Source organism: Apium graveolens, chromosome 8 (assembly GCF_009905375.1).
Source record: "Apium graveolens cultivar Ventura chromosome 8, ASM990537v1, whole genome shotgun sequence".
NCBI classification, from domain to species: Eukaryota; Viridiplantae; Streptophyta; class Magnoliopsida; order Apiales; family Apiaceae; genus Apium; species Apium graveolens.
In genome coordinates this window covers 116261112-116277691 of record NC_133654.1, presented here as the reverse complement: position 1 = coordinate 116277691, position 16580 = coordinate 116261112, and the positions used below count along the sequence as shown (strand labels likewise).

The following is a 16580-nucleotide window of genomic DNA, read 5'->3' as shown; positions in this document are numbered from 1 at the left end:
ACGTTGTTTCTGAGGTACCCAAGTAATCAAGTTCTCATCAAGATAAAATGCCATTCCTCCTGTGCTCTTTCTTTCATCGATACTCCAAGCTAAATCACTATCTGAAAATCCCGACAAAATATAATTCCCACGACCCTTAGTGTAAATCATACCGTAGTGCATCGTTCCTTTTGTGTACATGCAAATTCTCTTTACAACAGACATGTGTAACTCAGTCAGTCTCTCCATGTATCTGCTTACTATCGCTACAACATATGTTATATCGGTCCTCGTGTGTACTAAGTACCGAAGCCCACCAACAATACTTTTAAAATGCGTAGGATTCACAACTTTACCTATCTGATCTGCATGAATGTTCAGTTTATACTCCATTGGATACTTGACTACTCTACAATCTACCATACCAGTTCGTTCGAAAACTTTCTTGGCGTATGAAGTTTGGCAGATCTCAACAAACCCATTTTCCTGGACAACTTTCAAACCCAAGTAATACGAAAATTTGTCCAAAAGGATATAACATATGTTGTAGCGATAGTAAGCAGATATTTAAAAGAAGGTCTCTCCATGGCCCTTATTTTCGTAGTCTTGAAACATAAACCTCATCCTGGAGAATGCCATTTAGAAAAGCGGATTTGATGTCGAGATGATGAACTTCCCAGTCATGCTTAACTGCTAATGTTAGAAGAAGTCGTACCATTTCTAATCTTTTTATCGGGGTAAACAGGTCTTCATAGTCGATAACTTGACATTAAACGTACACCTTTGCTACAAGTCGGGCCTTGTGTTTAGTGACTATACCATATTGATCCTTCTTTAATTTGAAAACCCATTTGAGATCTATCGCCTTATGCCCTTTAGGGAGTGTAGTTAATTCCTAGGTGTTGTTTCGTTCAATGAAGGAAATTTCTGTATCAATTGCTTCTTTCAACGCAAAATCTTTCACAGCTTTTTCGAAACATCTGGGCTCGTCGATGCCCATCAACATAAGTTCATCAGCAAGCTTAATCTCGGTAGTATAATTATAAATATCTGACAGACGCCTAAAATGACGAGGTGGTTAACTATCCTGACTACCTTGGCTATCAAGACTACCATCGATTATATATGAAGTACTCTGCGAAGATGATTGAGGTGTGACTGGGGATTCAGCTTTGTCCTCGGGTGTATGATTAAAATCATTCATTTGAACTGGTGTCTTTGCATTGAAAACCTCCAAAAATGACTACTTGGTGCTTGAATCATTTTGTTTCTCCCAGTACCATATGTTTTCTTCATGAAAAACAACATATCGGCTAATACGTACGCTTTGATAGTGGATCGAATAGCCTATTCGCTTTCATCCCCGACTTTCGGCTAAACTGCACCACAAGTTTGCTATGGTCATCCAGCTTTATCGTATACACTACCGGCTATTTCATATAGGTTGTGCAACCGAAAAATTTGACTGATTCGACACTAGGTTTTCTCCCAAACCAGGCCTCATATGGCATTAAAGAAGAGAGTGATCTCATGAGCAATTTGTTCAGCAAATACACTGCGTGTCAAACAGCTTCACCCTAATACATATTTGGCACCCTTCTTTCAACAGGATTCGGACCATGGCAACAACTGTTCTATTACAGCGCTCTACAACAACGTTTTGTTGAGGTGTGTATGGCGATGAGTAGTGCCTCAAAATTCCGTGGTGTTCACAAAAGAGCTTGAACTCCTGTGAGCAAAACTAGCCTCCGCGGTCAGATATCAATACTTGTATTCTTCTTTCTACTCCATTCTCAACCAATGATTAAAATATTTTGAAATCGTCTAACGCTTCATCTTTTCTTTTAAGCATGTACACCCACATCATACGAGCGTGATCATCAAATAAAAGCATAAAATATTTATTTTCAGCTGGTGTATGTGGGGGGGGGGGGGAGATTGGCCTGCACAAGTCTACATAATTAGTTTTATAGCATATTTAGCAATAAAATTTGTTCGATTAGGGAACGACTTACTTGATTATTTTTCCAGAAGACACCCATCGCAATTTTCTTTCGGTTGGTTGATGGGAGGTACTCTGTGTGCCATCCTGTTCTTTGACATCAGTTGTAATGCCTTGAAGTTTATGTGCCAGAGTCGTTTTTCCAAACTCATACTTCATCCTTGTTCTTTGTCAACAAAAAAATCTGTTCTGCCTCATTAATAGAAATCTTATAGAGTCAATTTCCTGATCTTTTTACATGCATCAGTAGATTCCCATAATTGTCAAATACCCACAGACTGTCATAATTTATCTCGACTCTATTCTCTTCCTCGGTTAATTCCCCCAAACTGATAATATTGCTCCTCAACGTTCGTATGTAGTGCACTCCATGAAGTTCCTTGGTTTCTCCATTCTTACAAGCAAATCTTATGCTTCCTTTCCCCTCGATTTTAACTAGTGACCCATCACTAAACCTTACTTCTCCTTTTTCAATTCCATCTAGCTTCACAAATTTTTCTCGATGCCCGGTCATATGGTTGCTAGCTCCATTATCAAGATACCATATATTTTTCTCCATTTCTTTCTTATTCATTGGTTTCTTATCTTCAGTTAGCCTAATTATGTCATTTGCATCTCTTTCACACATCACCATCAATAATGCAGGTTCTTCATCATTCAATTGAGTCAAATTTACTTCCCCTTTTTGTTGTTTGACCTTCCTCAATTTTCTGTATTCGATCACGAAGTGTCCGTAGGAGCCACAAATAAAACATTTTATAGTACTTCGATCACGAACAACCCGATTATCCCTCACACGGTAGTCACTTCCACCTACGGAGTTGTTCTTGCCACTTCTCTTCAACCATTCCTCTATGGTTAGGAGGAGTTTACTCTCTTATTTTGTTTTCTTCAACCACTTTTCTTCGATCACCAAGAGTTGATGATGTCCTTGACTGCTCTCCTCTTGTCCTTGCAATCGTTCCTCATATGATTTCAAAGCCCCTGTAACCTCTTCAACTGTCATGGTCTCCAGGTTCCCAAATTGTTCAAGTTCTGACAGAATTTGGAGAAACCTAGTTGGTACGGCTCTCAACAACTTTTTCACTACATATTCTTCTCCAATCACTTCTCCCAATGATCTGATCTTTGTGACCAATCCAGTGAGTCTCATACAGAAATTGTCTATGTGCTCTGAATCCTTCATCTCCAATGACTCAAATTATGACTTGAGAGTTTGAGCTTTAGCTTATTTAACCTTTCCTGCTCCTTGACAAAAAGTTTTTATCGGTACCCACGCCTCCTTTGATGTTTTCTTCTCCGTCATCGCCAATATTATTTCATCCGGTATGCCTTGATATATCATCGCTAAAGCTCATTTATCTGTCTTGTCTTCGAGTGCAGCCTTGGGATCTTTTGGTTCATTTCCTCCCACATGTCATGAACCTGCATAAAAACTTTCATCTTGGTGACCCAAAAATTTTAGTTGGATTTCGTGAGCATTGGGTAACCCGACCCAAATGCCCCTTGTTTACCTCTGCTTGATTTCATCTTTAATCGAGCGTGTGCCAAAAATTTGGTACTCTGATACCAGATATTGGTTATCAACTAAATATGCAAAGAAACAAAGCACTTGATTTACTGATATGGAAAACATACAACTTGATTGTTATTGAAACTAAGGAAATAACGCATACTTGTAAACTGCTACTACCCATGCTCCTACAAATGAGGTGCATGATCATACAATTACACTACTAGTTACCTAAATCAAAACAACTACCTAGACTTATTCAAAATTACCAACGTTCACAACTAAATTGGCTTATTTGGACATAATTAAAATAGCCCAAATAATATGTTTTGATTTATAAGGCCAAAAAAAAAAAACGTTCTAGTTACTTATTTGCCCTTATTTAATTCTTATATTATTTTTACCTAATTATATTTACTTGATTATTTTATGACATTTTTATTTAGAATCTGTATTAATCAATCCTACTTAGTATATAAAGCACATTATTTTTCCAAAATAAAATACTCCATTTTTGAATTATGTCATGGCTAATTCTATCTAATAAAATTAAATTTTATATTTACTAATCACTACCATTTTAATCATTATTAGCTCATACTATATAAACCAATGACATTTTTCAACGATAAGATTATCTTTTTATTTTTCCAACTAAAATGACACTTTTCCAAAAATATCACCAACAATTATATTTAATAAAATAAATACAAATAATATAATAATTACCAGATAACCAATTAAGTTTTTTTAGGTACCACAAACCACCTTTTTCGAAATAACACGCGTAATTCTTTTTCATTTTTGTTTAAATATTAAATTAATATATCATATAGCCATTTTTCATGGTAAGATTTTTCAAAAAGAAATAAATAATATATATTTTAGATATACAATGTATCCAAATTATTTTCATGCTCTTGAGAAATAATAGTCTTTCAACACTTTGGCCGCCAACTTCTTAGGAAATGTCAATAACTTGTAATTTCTTTTAGCAATTCACAAGTTAGTCATGATTATTGATACTACTTGTGAATTATGTTCTTAATTTTATCACAACCTGTGAGCAATAAAATATATTATCATGTGGAAAGAAAATATGACTAACTCCTACACATATTGATTCCATGAATCTATCTCAATTATATTGATAAACCAACATTTTTGTACATAAAATAAAAAGGTAAGAAGATAATGGGTCTCCTTGTAGATAACTATTAGGGAGTAAATATACCTTTTCCTAGGTATTAATATTCAACAAAAAAGAGACATTAGATATACCAGACATAATAAAATATTAAAAATTCAATCATATGTTTGTTTTAACGCATGGTCACTAACTTGCAAATATAGTAATTTAAATTTTTCAATCATATCATTTTTACAATGAGGGGTTATAATAAATACAATGAGGGTTATAATCCTTAAAAAATGAGAGAGCATATACATACTTCACCAACTATTAAAACCTCCACTCCAACTAAACTCATAAACTAATTAAAAGAATTATAAATTTTGATAAATGTTTCCTAAATTTCTACAATTGAAACACGAGATTGGAAAATTTAAAATGTCATACATGATAATATAAAACAAACATAGCCTTACCCTCAAGAGGGGACATAATAATATACATAGCCTTATGAAAGATTGAACATAAAACAACTTAAAATTGTTGTAATCCTTATTTAATTATTTATATTATTCTCACTAATTATATTTAATTGATTATTTTATGACATATTTATTTAGAATCTATATTAATCAATAATATTTACTATATAAAACACATTATTTTTTATTTACCCCAACTGAAACACTCTTTTTTTCAAATATGTGAGGGCTAATTCTCTCTAATGAAATTAGATTTTATAATTACTAATCATTGCTAGTCCATACTATATAAAAGAATGTCATTTTTCAACTATAAGATTATCTTTTTTATTTTTCCCAGTAAAATGACACTTTTCCTAAAGTATCATCAACAATTCTATTTAATAAAATAAATATAAATATTATAATTATTTAAAGATAACCTATTAACTTTTTTTAATTACCACAAATCACCTTTTTTGAAATAACACACATAATTCTTTTTAATTTTTGTTTAAATATTAAATTAAAAAATTATATAATATTAAAACATATATGTGTATAGTTCCATATACTATACTGTAATAGACCAAAAATTAAAAATTTAATTAATTAATTATTTTTACTATATATTTTTATCATTTTGCCCTCAACAAATATAAGCATATATTTAGGACTAGTTAACTTCAAAATCTTTTTAATTATGAAAAGTTATTCTATTTAAAACTCATATATTATTCAAATTTAAATTAAGTATAAAACTAAGTTATTCTATTTAAAACTCATATATTTTTCAAATTTAAAATAAGTATAAAACTAACATATAAAATATTAAAATTCTTACCCCTCATGTAAATGAGGACACCAAAATAATCCATCTAATTACATATATATATATATATATATATAGTAGCATTCTTAGTAATTGACATTAAAAACTAATATAAAATACACCCTCCAAAACAAACATTTTCTTCTCCAATGTGCCATGTATAATCTAAGTGATCATCAAAATTAAATATGTTTATAGGCTAACAGTTTGATCTCATGTAATAAAACAAGAGATAATCATTTAGCTTATAATTGTCATGTAAATTCTATTTAAAAAAGATTAAATAAAATATGTATTAGTTGGAACATATGTATTTAGTTATATTTATTTTAAATATAATATTTATATAGTAGATTATATTATCATTTTAATATATTACATAACATATGATTTATGAATTTTTAGTCATTTACCAATTTTTAAATCACTCACAAAATAAAATCTACACCACTCATATATTTCTGGATATAAAATAAAATTATAGAAAATATAAATTAAATCTTGGCATTGTAGCCCTTTTCATCATTTTTTGGAAAAATGAATTCTTTTAGAAGGGCCATATAGAAACAAATCTTAACATTTAGCCATTTTTCATCCTTTATAAGAAAAAAATTATTTTCATGGTAAGATTTTTCAAAAAGAAATAAATAACATATATTTTAGATATACAATGTATCCAAATTATTTTCATGCTCTTGAGAAATAATAATCTTTCAACAGTTTGGCCGCCAACTTATTAGGAAATGTCAATAACTTGTAATTTTTTTTACAAAAAAGAGACATTAGATATACCAGACATAATAAAATATTAAAAGTTCAATCATATGTTTGTTTTAAGGCATGGTCACTAACTTTCAAATATAGTCATTTAAAATTTTCAATCATATCATTTTTACAATGAAGGGTTATAATCCTTAAAAAATGTTCTTGTTGATTGTACCATTGTGCCACCAGCCTTGCTTTATTTGGAGTAACGTAACCAAATTCATCCACTTTATTATTGAAAATCCATTTTCTACCAATGACTGAAGCATTCTTTGGTGGCTTGACAAGTTCCCAAACATCACATTGTTGAATTGATTGAGTTCTTCTTGAATAGGCTTGATCCAATTTTCATCTTCGAGTGCTTTTTTGACATTCTTTTCTTGGGTTCCTCTTGAGCTAAAAATACTGCATAACAACAAAAAATTGCATTGCCTTTCCTTATCTTGAGTCCATCACTAATATCACCAATAACCTGTTATGAACGGTGATTCTTCACTGTTCGTGTAGCTTTTGGCAATGAATGCTTTGAGATATCATCATGTGAGGTCTTCATTATCTTAGATGAAGGAGCTAAGTCTCCACCATCATAGATTGGCATTTTATCCTTTGTTCTATTACCTGTAGGACCATCAAGAGTCATCTTTGCCATATTTACAATTGCATCATCAGCTAGAGTAGAATTTCTGCTTGCTAATTTTGAGAGGCAGTTTCAATTTCAGCTTGCTATTTTCCAGAATCAGTCTATGTTTTAGCTTGCTGTTTTGGAGTATACTTCTCTGTTTCAGCTTGTTGTTGTCCAGCTTCACCTGTATCATCTTCCTCGTCTCTTGGATGATCATTGTTAGGTTTTTGAAAAGTAACATCTATAGATTCCTCAACAATATGCTTAGAAAAATTATAAACTCTATAGGTTTTACTATTCATAGAATAACCAAGAAAAATAGCTTGATAAAATTTAGCATCAAATTTACCATCATTACCAATTGTCTTGAGAACAAAATACTTTGAGCCAAAAATCTTAAAGTAACTGATGTTGGGCCTCTTTTTCTTTAGCAATTCATATGAAGTCTTGTCCAAAATAGGTCTTATCAATACTCTATTCAGAACATAGCATGTTGTGTTGACTGCTTCTGCCCAAAAACTTCTAGGTAGCTTCCTTTCTTACAACAATGTCCTTACTGTTTCTTGCAATGACCTATTCTTTCTTTCTACCACACCATTGTGTTGTGCAGTCCTTGGAGCCGAGAATTCGTGTGTTATTCTTGTTTCTTCACAATAAGAAATAAAGTCTTTTTGGAATTCACCACCTCGATCATTTCTTATACCTACAAGCTTTGTATTGAGCTTATTATCAAGTAACTTAATTTGTTTTTCAAACTCAATAAAATCAGCATCTTTCGTATGAAGAAACAATACCCATGTAAAATGAGAATAATCATCAACAATTACAAAACCATATTGATTACCACCAATACTTTTATAAGCTTCTAAACCAAATAATTCTAAATGCAAAAGTTCTAAGGGTTTAGAAGTAGATACCATCTTCTTTGCTTTGTGAGTACTTCTAATTTGCTTGCCTAATTGGCATGCTGAACACACCTCAGTCTTGACATACTTGATTTTAGGTAAACTTCTAACTAGATTCTTCTTTGAAAGCTTATTAAGCAAGTCCATATGAGCATGACCCAATCTTTTAGGCCAAACATAAGGATCCCTGTCTATTACAGCAAGACAGCAAGCTATTTTCTGTAACTCAAACTCCAATATATATATTTCCTTACCTTCTAGCAACTAGGGGGACTTTGTTAGTACCAATAATAATAATACACATCTCAATACCAAAATCAACCTTATGACCATCATCATATAACTGACTTATAATAAGCAGATTATATTTTAGGCCTTTAACATATTGAACTTTATCAATTGAAATGTGTTTATTACCTATTTTACCTTTTCCAAGGATTTGAAGAGTTTTTCTATCACAAATACTCACTCTTCTAACCTATTTCATCTGAAGACTCAAGAATTGAGCTTTGTCTCCACTCATATATCTAGTACATCCGATATCCAAGATCCATTGAGTTGATTTGACTTGAGCGGCAAAACACATCTACAAAACAAATAAAACAACTCAACCATTTTGTACACAAAGTTTGTTGGGTCCAACATGGTAAGAAGATAAAATATAAAAAACATGTAAATCAGATCTCTTTATCCATTTTTGGATAAATCTGGGTGATTTAACTCTGTCACCTTGATTATAGTAAGTTGTATTTGTTCTACCATTCTGATCATAGTAAGCTTTTTTCTGTTTATTTCCTCCATGGTATGATTTCTGTCCATTCTGAACTCTGCAATATTTTTCCAAATGCTCTTTCTTTCCACAACTATGGCATATCTTTCAAGACATAGCATAATCATAGGGTATGCCATATTTCCCTTTATATCTTTGAGCTTTTTCCTTCTTGTTTGCATTCATTCCAATTTCTTCTCTAACTAATGGAATATTTGTGTTGTTCATCATTGATTTGAGACTCTCTTCTCCTTCAACAAAAGATCCCATTCCCCTTTTCAGATCCTCAACTTCCTTTATGAGCAGACCAATCCTTTTAGCTTGCTGACTAAGATTTCAGCTTGTTGAAATGGTTTTTCTACTTGATTTGTAGGTTCTATATTTATTGATTCTCTGAGCTTGAACAGCTCCAAACATTCATCCCTTACTTCAATCTCCTTTTTTAGCTCTATGATCTCCATTAATTGAGTCTTGTTTCTTTTGAGGAGAATTTTGTTGAAATTTTCCATATGACTGACTTTAGCGTGAAGATCCTTGCTTTCAGCCTCTCTGTCAGCTTGTGGATGTACCTTATTGTCAATCCACGTATCCACTTTGCTCATCAAATCTTGTATTATGGTCTTGTGATAAATATTCTTCTCTTTTAACTTGCTATTTTCAGTATTAAGAGAGTGATATTCTCCCATAGATACATCTTCACATTCCTGCATGGTTAGTGGTTCCAAAATAATATTTTCAGAAGATAAATTATATTTACAAGAGTTTACCTCACTCTGTTCTTCCTTTGAATCACTTTCTAGGTAGCCACTTTCTGAATTTTCTCGAATAGAATCATCATCAAGTCTAACTAGGGCAAGATTAACCATGTCTCCACTTGAATCATCATTGGAAACTGAGTCATCATCACTCTAAGTCATTAAAGCTTTATCTTTCTTCTTATCGTTGAAGACAGATTGTTGTTTTGACTTCAATTTGTAGCTGTCCCTCTTGTAATGGCCTAGATTTCCATATTCAAAGCATGTCTGATCTTTAGAATCCTTGTTGGCCTTCTTGTTGTTGGAAAATTTGCCTTTATCTCTTTTCAGCTTGTCCCTCTTCTCGATCATCTTTCTGATCTTCCTGGATATTAAAGCAAGTTCTTTATCTGATTCATCTTCAGATTCCAATAAGCTGTCATTAGTGTGAAGAGCTAACTGCTTCATTTGAGCAACTGGAGCTTGCATAGAACTTGATTGGCTTTCCTTGATTTTTTCTTTTAAATTGTTCCAATTCTGCAAAAATAGCCAAGTGATCCATGATATCTATAGTTGGAGTGGATTCTAAAGCTGTTACCTTTGGTTCATAGATTAATAGCACAACACTAAGTATCTTCATGTTAATTTCCTCTGGAGGGATATGTTTGACAAGTTACTTTAAGGGATTCAGATTTTTCTGGAATCTAGCTTGACTTTCTCGAATAGTTTCTCCATCTTGAAGCTTGAAATTTCCAAACTCATTCATTAGTTTGCTCAATTTCACCTTCTTTAATCTCTTGGATCATTCGTGATACAATTTCAGAGTATCCCATATCTCTTTAGATGATTTGTATGAAGTACTATACTACCCCGTAGTACAAACTTCTCTAGCACTAGTTCACCAAACCCTTGTTTCCCTTAGCCAACTATCCAACAACTACACAATACAAATCGAACAATATAAATCGAATGATAAAGTGATTACAACTCAAACTATAGGATCTCTAAGTTATAACGTGTATATATAATTCAGAGCCCGAGAGTATTTTAGAAACAATAAAGTTCAGTGAGTTGTGAGTGTTCATGCTGCAATAAGTACATCATAAAAACTTCAAGAAACTTCATATATACATATACACCAATGTTCAAAACAATCTCAATAACTTACATCGGTTATAATCCAATTCTAACATTTCAGTTCGTTGGGATGATTTCCAACGTTCATGTATACGTTCGACAGAAGAGAGAAAGAAAGAAAAATGATCAGAAAAAGTCTCTTCTATTTTAACAGAGTATAAACCATTTTTAATCAGATTTGTATGAGATAGAGTTTAAAGATAAAATAAACTCCTACATATTAGGAACTGTTTTGAAACTAGAAAACATTTTATAACTGAGCTCTAGTATATATAAACCACATATAATAAAACAGAGAAGTCCTTACGATTCGTTAGAAGAAATTCCTCGAATTTCTCCTTAAAAATTTGTTTCCTTGTTGAATCTGGATTGTCCGACTTGGCTTACTGTTATTCGGAATAAGGTGATCATAGCTTGCAGAAATAGATCACTGTCTTATGACAGCTTGCTGTCATGATACTTAAACAACAATGTCATTAAGCTGATATATCGTGCAATCATTCTCAAATAACAACTCTCAAATAATTACATGATGTCTTGATGTGTTGTGATCATCAAAAACTAAGGAGGTACATGAATATGTGTCTGATATTGATAGGTATATATAATAAAATGTGGTAGTTATTATAAATTTATTTATACTCAATAATTTTAACAGTGGAATAATATTAGATTTTTTAAACTTTAAAAACATATTTTTTTGGAAAATTATGGTGTTGTATTAAAACTGTGTGAAAGTGAATATTGCATGTAAAAGTTTATTTTTGTTCAGCCAAAACTCTTACTCTCAATGTATATAGTTTTATTTGTTAACTAGTTTTGGGATTTATTGGTTGATAGGTTGCAATTATTCACAAAATTTACATAGGTGTGTTATTGAAAAGTATATATTTAAACCTAGATGTCGAATAATGTTGATGAAATAAATATTTTTAATTGTAAATATTAGTATATGTGTATAGAGTAAGTATTAGTATTTTTTAATTTGTTAGCATGTTTTTAGGTTGTATTTTTTTAAAATTTTGTTACTTACAAAAAGTGTTCTAATGATCAGTAAATCTAAATATAGCAGTATTAATAAAATATGATTTTAGATTTTACTCTTTTGAAAATTATGGTGTTGTATTAAAATTAAGAGTGAGTATTTACATCTAGAAGTTTATATTTATTTTCTCAAAACTTTTACTTTGAATATATAAAGTTTTATTTTTAAGTAATTTATATTTTATAGATAGTTAGGATCTACTTATTCATAAAAATTGGTATTTTTGGATTTTATATGGTGTATAAAATTGGCATATGTATGTGGTTGTAAAGTACATTTTTTTTTGTTTTTTGCTAAATTAAGTATATATCAACAAAAGAACCAAGAACAACAAGGGATCTACCCTATGCTCTATGACAGGCAATAGAGAAACTATCTATAACCAATCTAGCAAAGATTGGAGATAGAAAGCAAAAAAGCAGGAGCAACAGTCAACTGAAAAGAAACCTACTACAAACTAATACAAGGAATAAGATCAGGTCTATTAATTACAAGCTTAGAAAACCAAACAGAGCTTTGGAGTCTAGCAGAAACATCGTTGTTAATTCCTTTGAGCAGCTTCCCGGGACCAAAAATACCAGAATCATGAGCTCGAGCATTCTGCTCCCTCCAAACATGATAGCAGAAAGTCTGGGCATAGCAAAGCGCCACAATACACCTACTGTACGAATAATGGAGAAAGATATGTGAAATAGTCTCTCGGGAAGAAATACATAGATGACATTGCTGAGAATTAACAATACCAAATCTATACAGACGTGCCAAAGTAGGAAGCCTCCCGTGACAAGAAATCCATTGGTGGTGAGCATAACGGTTTGTACGTAGTCTGTGCCAAATCACACGGTGCCAAGGAACCAAATCACCTTTGAATCTTAAACAGTTCCAAATATCCCAGGTTATAGTCTTGATTGCATCACGACCATCCCATAACAAAGTATCAGGACTTGAAGCCAAAGCAGGAGAATCAAAAGTTGAGAGCCAGTGAAGAAGGATAGGGTCCAGATGGTGACTTCTTGGATTTGCTCGAGGGAGACACTAACTGCCATTGTTAATAATTGCACTAAGTTTATCACCATGATGCATAGAAAACTGAGAAATAATAGGAGAGGTCTTGTGAGAGGCTCAGCAAGAATTATGCCACCAAAGTGAGATTGACTCACTATCACCAACTCGAAAAGAAACAAACTGCAAAGTCAAGGTACGAAGGTTGAGAATTTTTTTCTAGATCCATGAACAGTCCGTAGGAAGCTTAGTTATCCAAAAATGCTTGCCTTTGAGGACAGTTTTGTTAACCCAGGAAGTCCAAAGACTACTAGAATTAGTGATGACCTTTAGCATGTGACCAATAATTTGATCCTTGTTCCATTTGAGCAAATTTTTTAAACCGAGACCCCCTCCTCACGAGGGAGACAAACTGTTTGCCAAGCAATCTTGGCGCCTCCTTTATGATTAATATTTCCACGCCACAAGAATTTAGTAAGGAGAGACTGAATAGTTGAGTGGACTGCTCCAGGTAATAAAAAGTGGTTACACCAAAAAGCCTCAATAACACCAACCACAAACTTGATGAGTAGAGCTCTCCCATCCAAAGACAGTAACAAATTAGTCTAAGCATTAAGTATGTTCATGATTTTGGTGACAACGATCATGCAGTCATGCACACTAAGCCTCGAAGTGATTAATGGAACACCAAGGAACCTAACTGGCAAAGTATCTTTGAGAATCAACAAGGAATCAAACCACTCAATAAAATCAGGATCACAGTTTCTTAAAAAGATGTTGCTTTTATGGAAGCTAAGAGATAGACCACTCCAAGATGAAAATTTAGCAATCGAATCCATAATATGCATAACCGAATTACGGGATCCATGAGAAAAAAAGAGAACGTCATGAGCAAAAAACAGGTGCGTGAGGCCCATTTCTTTATAATGCCAGTGATATTTGAAATTCTGAGGGACTTTGTTGAGGATACTGGACAATATTTGCATACACATGGCAAAGATATAAGGAGATATTGGATCCCCTTGGCAAATGCCCTTAGACCCTGCAAAATACCCGTGAATAAATCCATTTAGCTTTCCAGAAAAGTGAGTAGTGCAAAGACACACTTTGATCCACCTGATAACAATGTCTGGGAAATGAAGCCTAGACAAAATAGCCATAATAAAGTCCCACTTTAAAGAATCGAATGCCTTATGAAGGTCAATCTTGAGTGCACACTTAGAGGAGCCTGAGTCCCTATCATAGCCACAGAATAATTCTTGAGCAAGCAATATGTTGTCAGATATAGACCTCCTCGGAATAAATACAGATTGAGCAATATCAATGATAGAAGGCATGATTAATTTGAGCCTTGCTGCTATGATTTTGGATATGCATTTATACATAACAGTGCAAAGGGAGATAGGGCGAAAGTCACTCATAATAGTGGGCGAATCTACTTTAGGAATAAAGGAGATGAATGTTGAGTTTATACCTGAGGGAAAAACCCAGTCTAAAAAAAATTCTTTACTGAAGGACAGAAATCAGGCCTTATGGTGCTCCAGATAGCAAAGAAAAATTCGATATTAAAGCCATCAGGCCCAGGAGCCTTGTTTTTCTTCATTTTATTCAAGGTATCAAGAATAATAGCATCTCTAACTTAAGCACAAAGTAAAGTAGCCTGGGCCTCAGTAAAGACCTTGCAATCCACATGCTCCTAATCAATACAAGAGTGAACAATCTCAGGCCCTAACAGGTTTTCCAAGTAATTGACTGCTAAGTTAGCACACGGTAACTAGCCATGCACCATGGTTCCCGAATCCTGAAGAGCTAGCACCTTGTTATGATTCCAGTTTGCTTTACATTGTTTGTGGAAAAAAAAGTTATTTCCATCTCCAAGCCCCATCCACTTCAATCTATATTTTTGAAGATATAAATATTCCTCCTCGACAAGAGGCATATTGAGCTTGATAATGAGGTCTTTTTCCAATGTAAGAAGAGTGGGATCTCCATTATTAATCATACACATTTGGATATCCTCTAGATTAGCTCTTGCTATCAGGACATTAGAAAATGATTATAGCAAGGGCCTGAGCATTGTAAAGACCAGGCTTTTTTAATAACATCATGAAACCCAGGAATATCGACCATGAAGTTGAAGAACTGAAAAGGTTTTTGAGCTTTTGAAGTTGCATTGGCTCTTCAAAAAAGATAGAATTGTGGTCCATGATGCCACGTGGTTTGACAAAAATATTTCCCTCGATGAAAGAATTGAACCAGTGACCATTAGCTATCATTGTATCTAAGCGTTTTAGCACAGGGTTATTTTGACACTTATTGGTCCAAGTAAATATATCCCCCACTATACGCACATTATCAAGGCCACAGTTAGCAAGACAATCTTTGAATGCTTGCATTGCTGGGGTCCAATGTTCCCTGCCACCAGAAATTTCACCAAGACTAGTAACACAATTGAAAACACCGAGGAGGCACCAATGTGAGGTAGTAGTACTCAAAGATAAACAATAATCCCACTGAGGGACTCGGTCTATTGCAGCATTGAAAGCATACATAAACGATACTTAAAAGGAGATGTTCTTTTCTAGAAAAATACCATTACAAGTAATAATCTGGCTAGACATCGAGTGAATAGAAATATCCCACACACTGGGATTCTAACCAACCCATACACGACCATTGTAATGGTGATTATAGTTAAATAAACATTTCCAGTCCCTACAAATTTTCTTCAAAATAGCCACAACATTACCACTCTTGACTTTAGTTTCTAAAACTCCCATGAGGTTAACTTTATTAGATAGAATAAAATTTTGCAACTCTTTTTGATGAGAGGCTTTGTTGATGCCCCTTACGTTCCAAGCTGCAAAATTCATTTCAAACGTCTGAGGCTACGGGGCTTAACAGCCAGTGCATGACTCTTTTTGTGTGCTAAACTTTTCCTGTTTAACACCTTTCTAAACCCATCTTCATCTATTAAATCAGACTTTGGAGCTTTGAGTTCAATGATAATGGGTGATTTTGGTGCAACAACTACTGCAGGTGTAGGTGATGTGCATACTGCAGGCGCTGCGGGTGATGCGAGTGTTGCAAGTATAGTTCTCACTCGTGTAGCATCCTGGCTACGGCCTCTTCTTCTTTTTTGACCTGGTGATTTTGCTGCAATATTATTAATAATTGTGCCCTCATTATTGGTAGTGGATTCTAATACAAGAGTTCCCACCGTTTGTTCCTCCAACTGAGTTGAAGCATTTACCAAATCATTGGTGTCAATTTCTTTGCCAGATTCCCTGTCAAATTCCTCTAAGTTGTCAACATTATCTGTGTTGCCTTCCTGTTGCTGAACATCCTCAAGAGTCTGATCACCATCCAATACCAGATCACAGCCCAAGAATTCACCGAAAACCACAGGGTTAATATCTTTATTGTTTACATTAGTAGTAGCACTAGGACCATCATGTTGTACTTGGGCTAATTCATTGGAAGGCTAATTTTTCTTTGCCAATTTTGAAGCACCCTGAGTAGCTCCCCCAGGTCTTGGTCTAGGATTCGGTTTGACAATATTAGGGTTATGAGCACACCTCGAGAAGGAGTGCCCAAATGCTTTACAGTGGCTGCAAGAGTAAGGTAACTTTGGGTAAACTATGTTAACCTTGACTAATTCCTCCTCACCAAACTCATCTTG

General features: G+C 33.5%; 2 protein-coding genes across 2 annotated transcripts; both read right to left on the bottom strand.

Moving 5' to 3' along the window:
* Nucleotides 1–2198: 2198 nt before the first annotated feature.
* On the bottom strand, nt 2199–3167 carry LOC141679888 (uncharacterized). The gene is made up of 2 exons (XM_074486256.1): nt 2895–3167; nt 2199–2819 (listed from the first exon to the last, which is right to left on the bottom strand). Exons 1-2 carry the CDS (start codon nt 3165–3167, stop codon nt 2199–2201), a joined length of 894 nt encoding a protein of 297 aa, XP_074342357.1.
* Nucleotides 3168–14943: 11776 nt separating this feature from the next.
* LOC141679887 (uncharacterized) lies at nt 14944–15450 on the bottom strand. Its single transcript, XM_074486255.1, has one exon. The coding sequence runs from the start codon at nt 15448–15450 to the stop codon at nt 14944–14946; it is 507 nt and encodes a 168-aa protein (XP_074342356.1).
* Nucleotides 15451–16580: the final 1130 nt, after the last annotated feature.

What these genes read in the sequence shown, in the direction of transcription:
- LOC141679888 (XM_074486256.1), bottom strand. Translation starts at nt 3,167, where the DNA reads ATGAAGGATTCAGAGCACATAGACAATTTCTGTATGAGACTCACTGGA. An exon ending in AAGGACATCATCAACTCTTG is followed by an intron (nt 2,820 to 2,894) that starts GTGATCGAAGAA and finishes GAATGGTTGAAG; the next exon opens with AGAAGTGGCAAGAACAACTC.
- LOC141679887 (XM_074486255.1), bottom strand. Translation starts at nt 15,450, where the DNA reads ATGTATGCTTTCAATGCTGCAATAGACCGAGTCCCTCAGTGGGATTAT.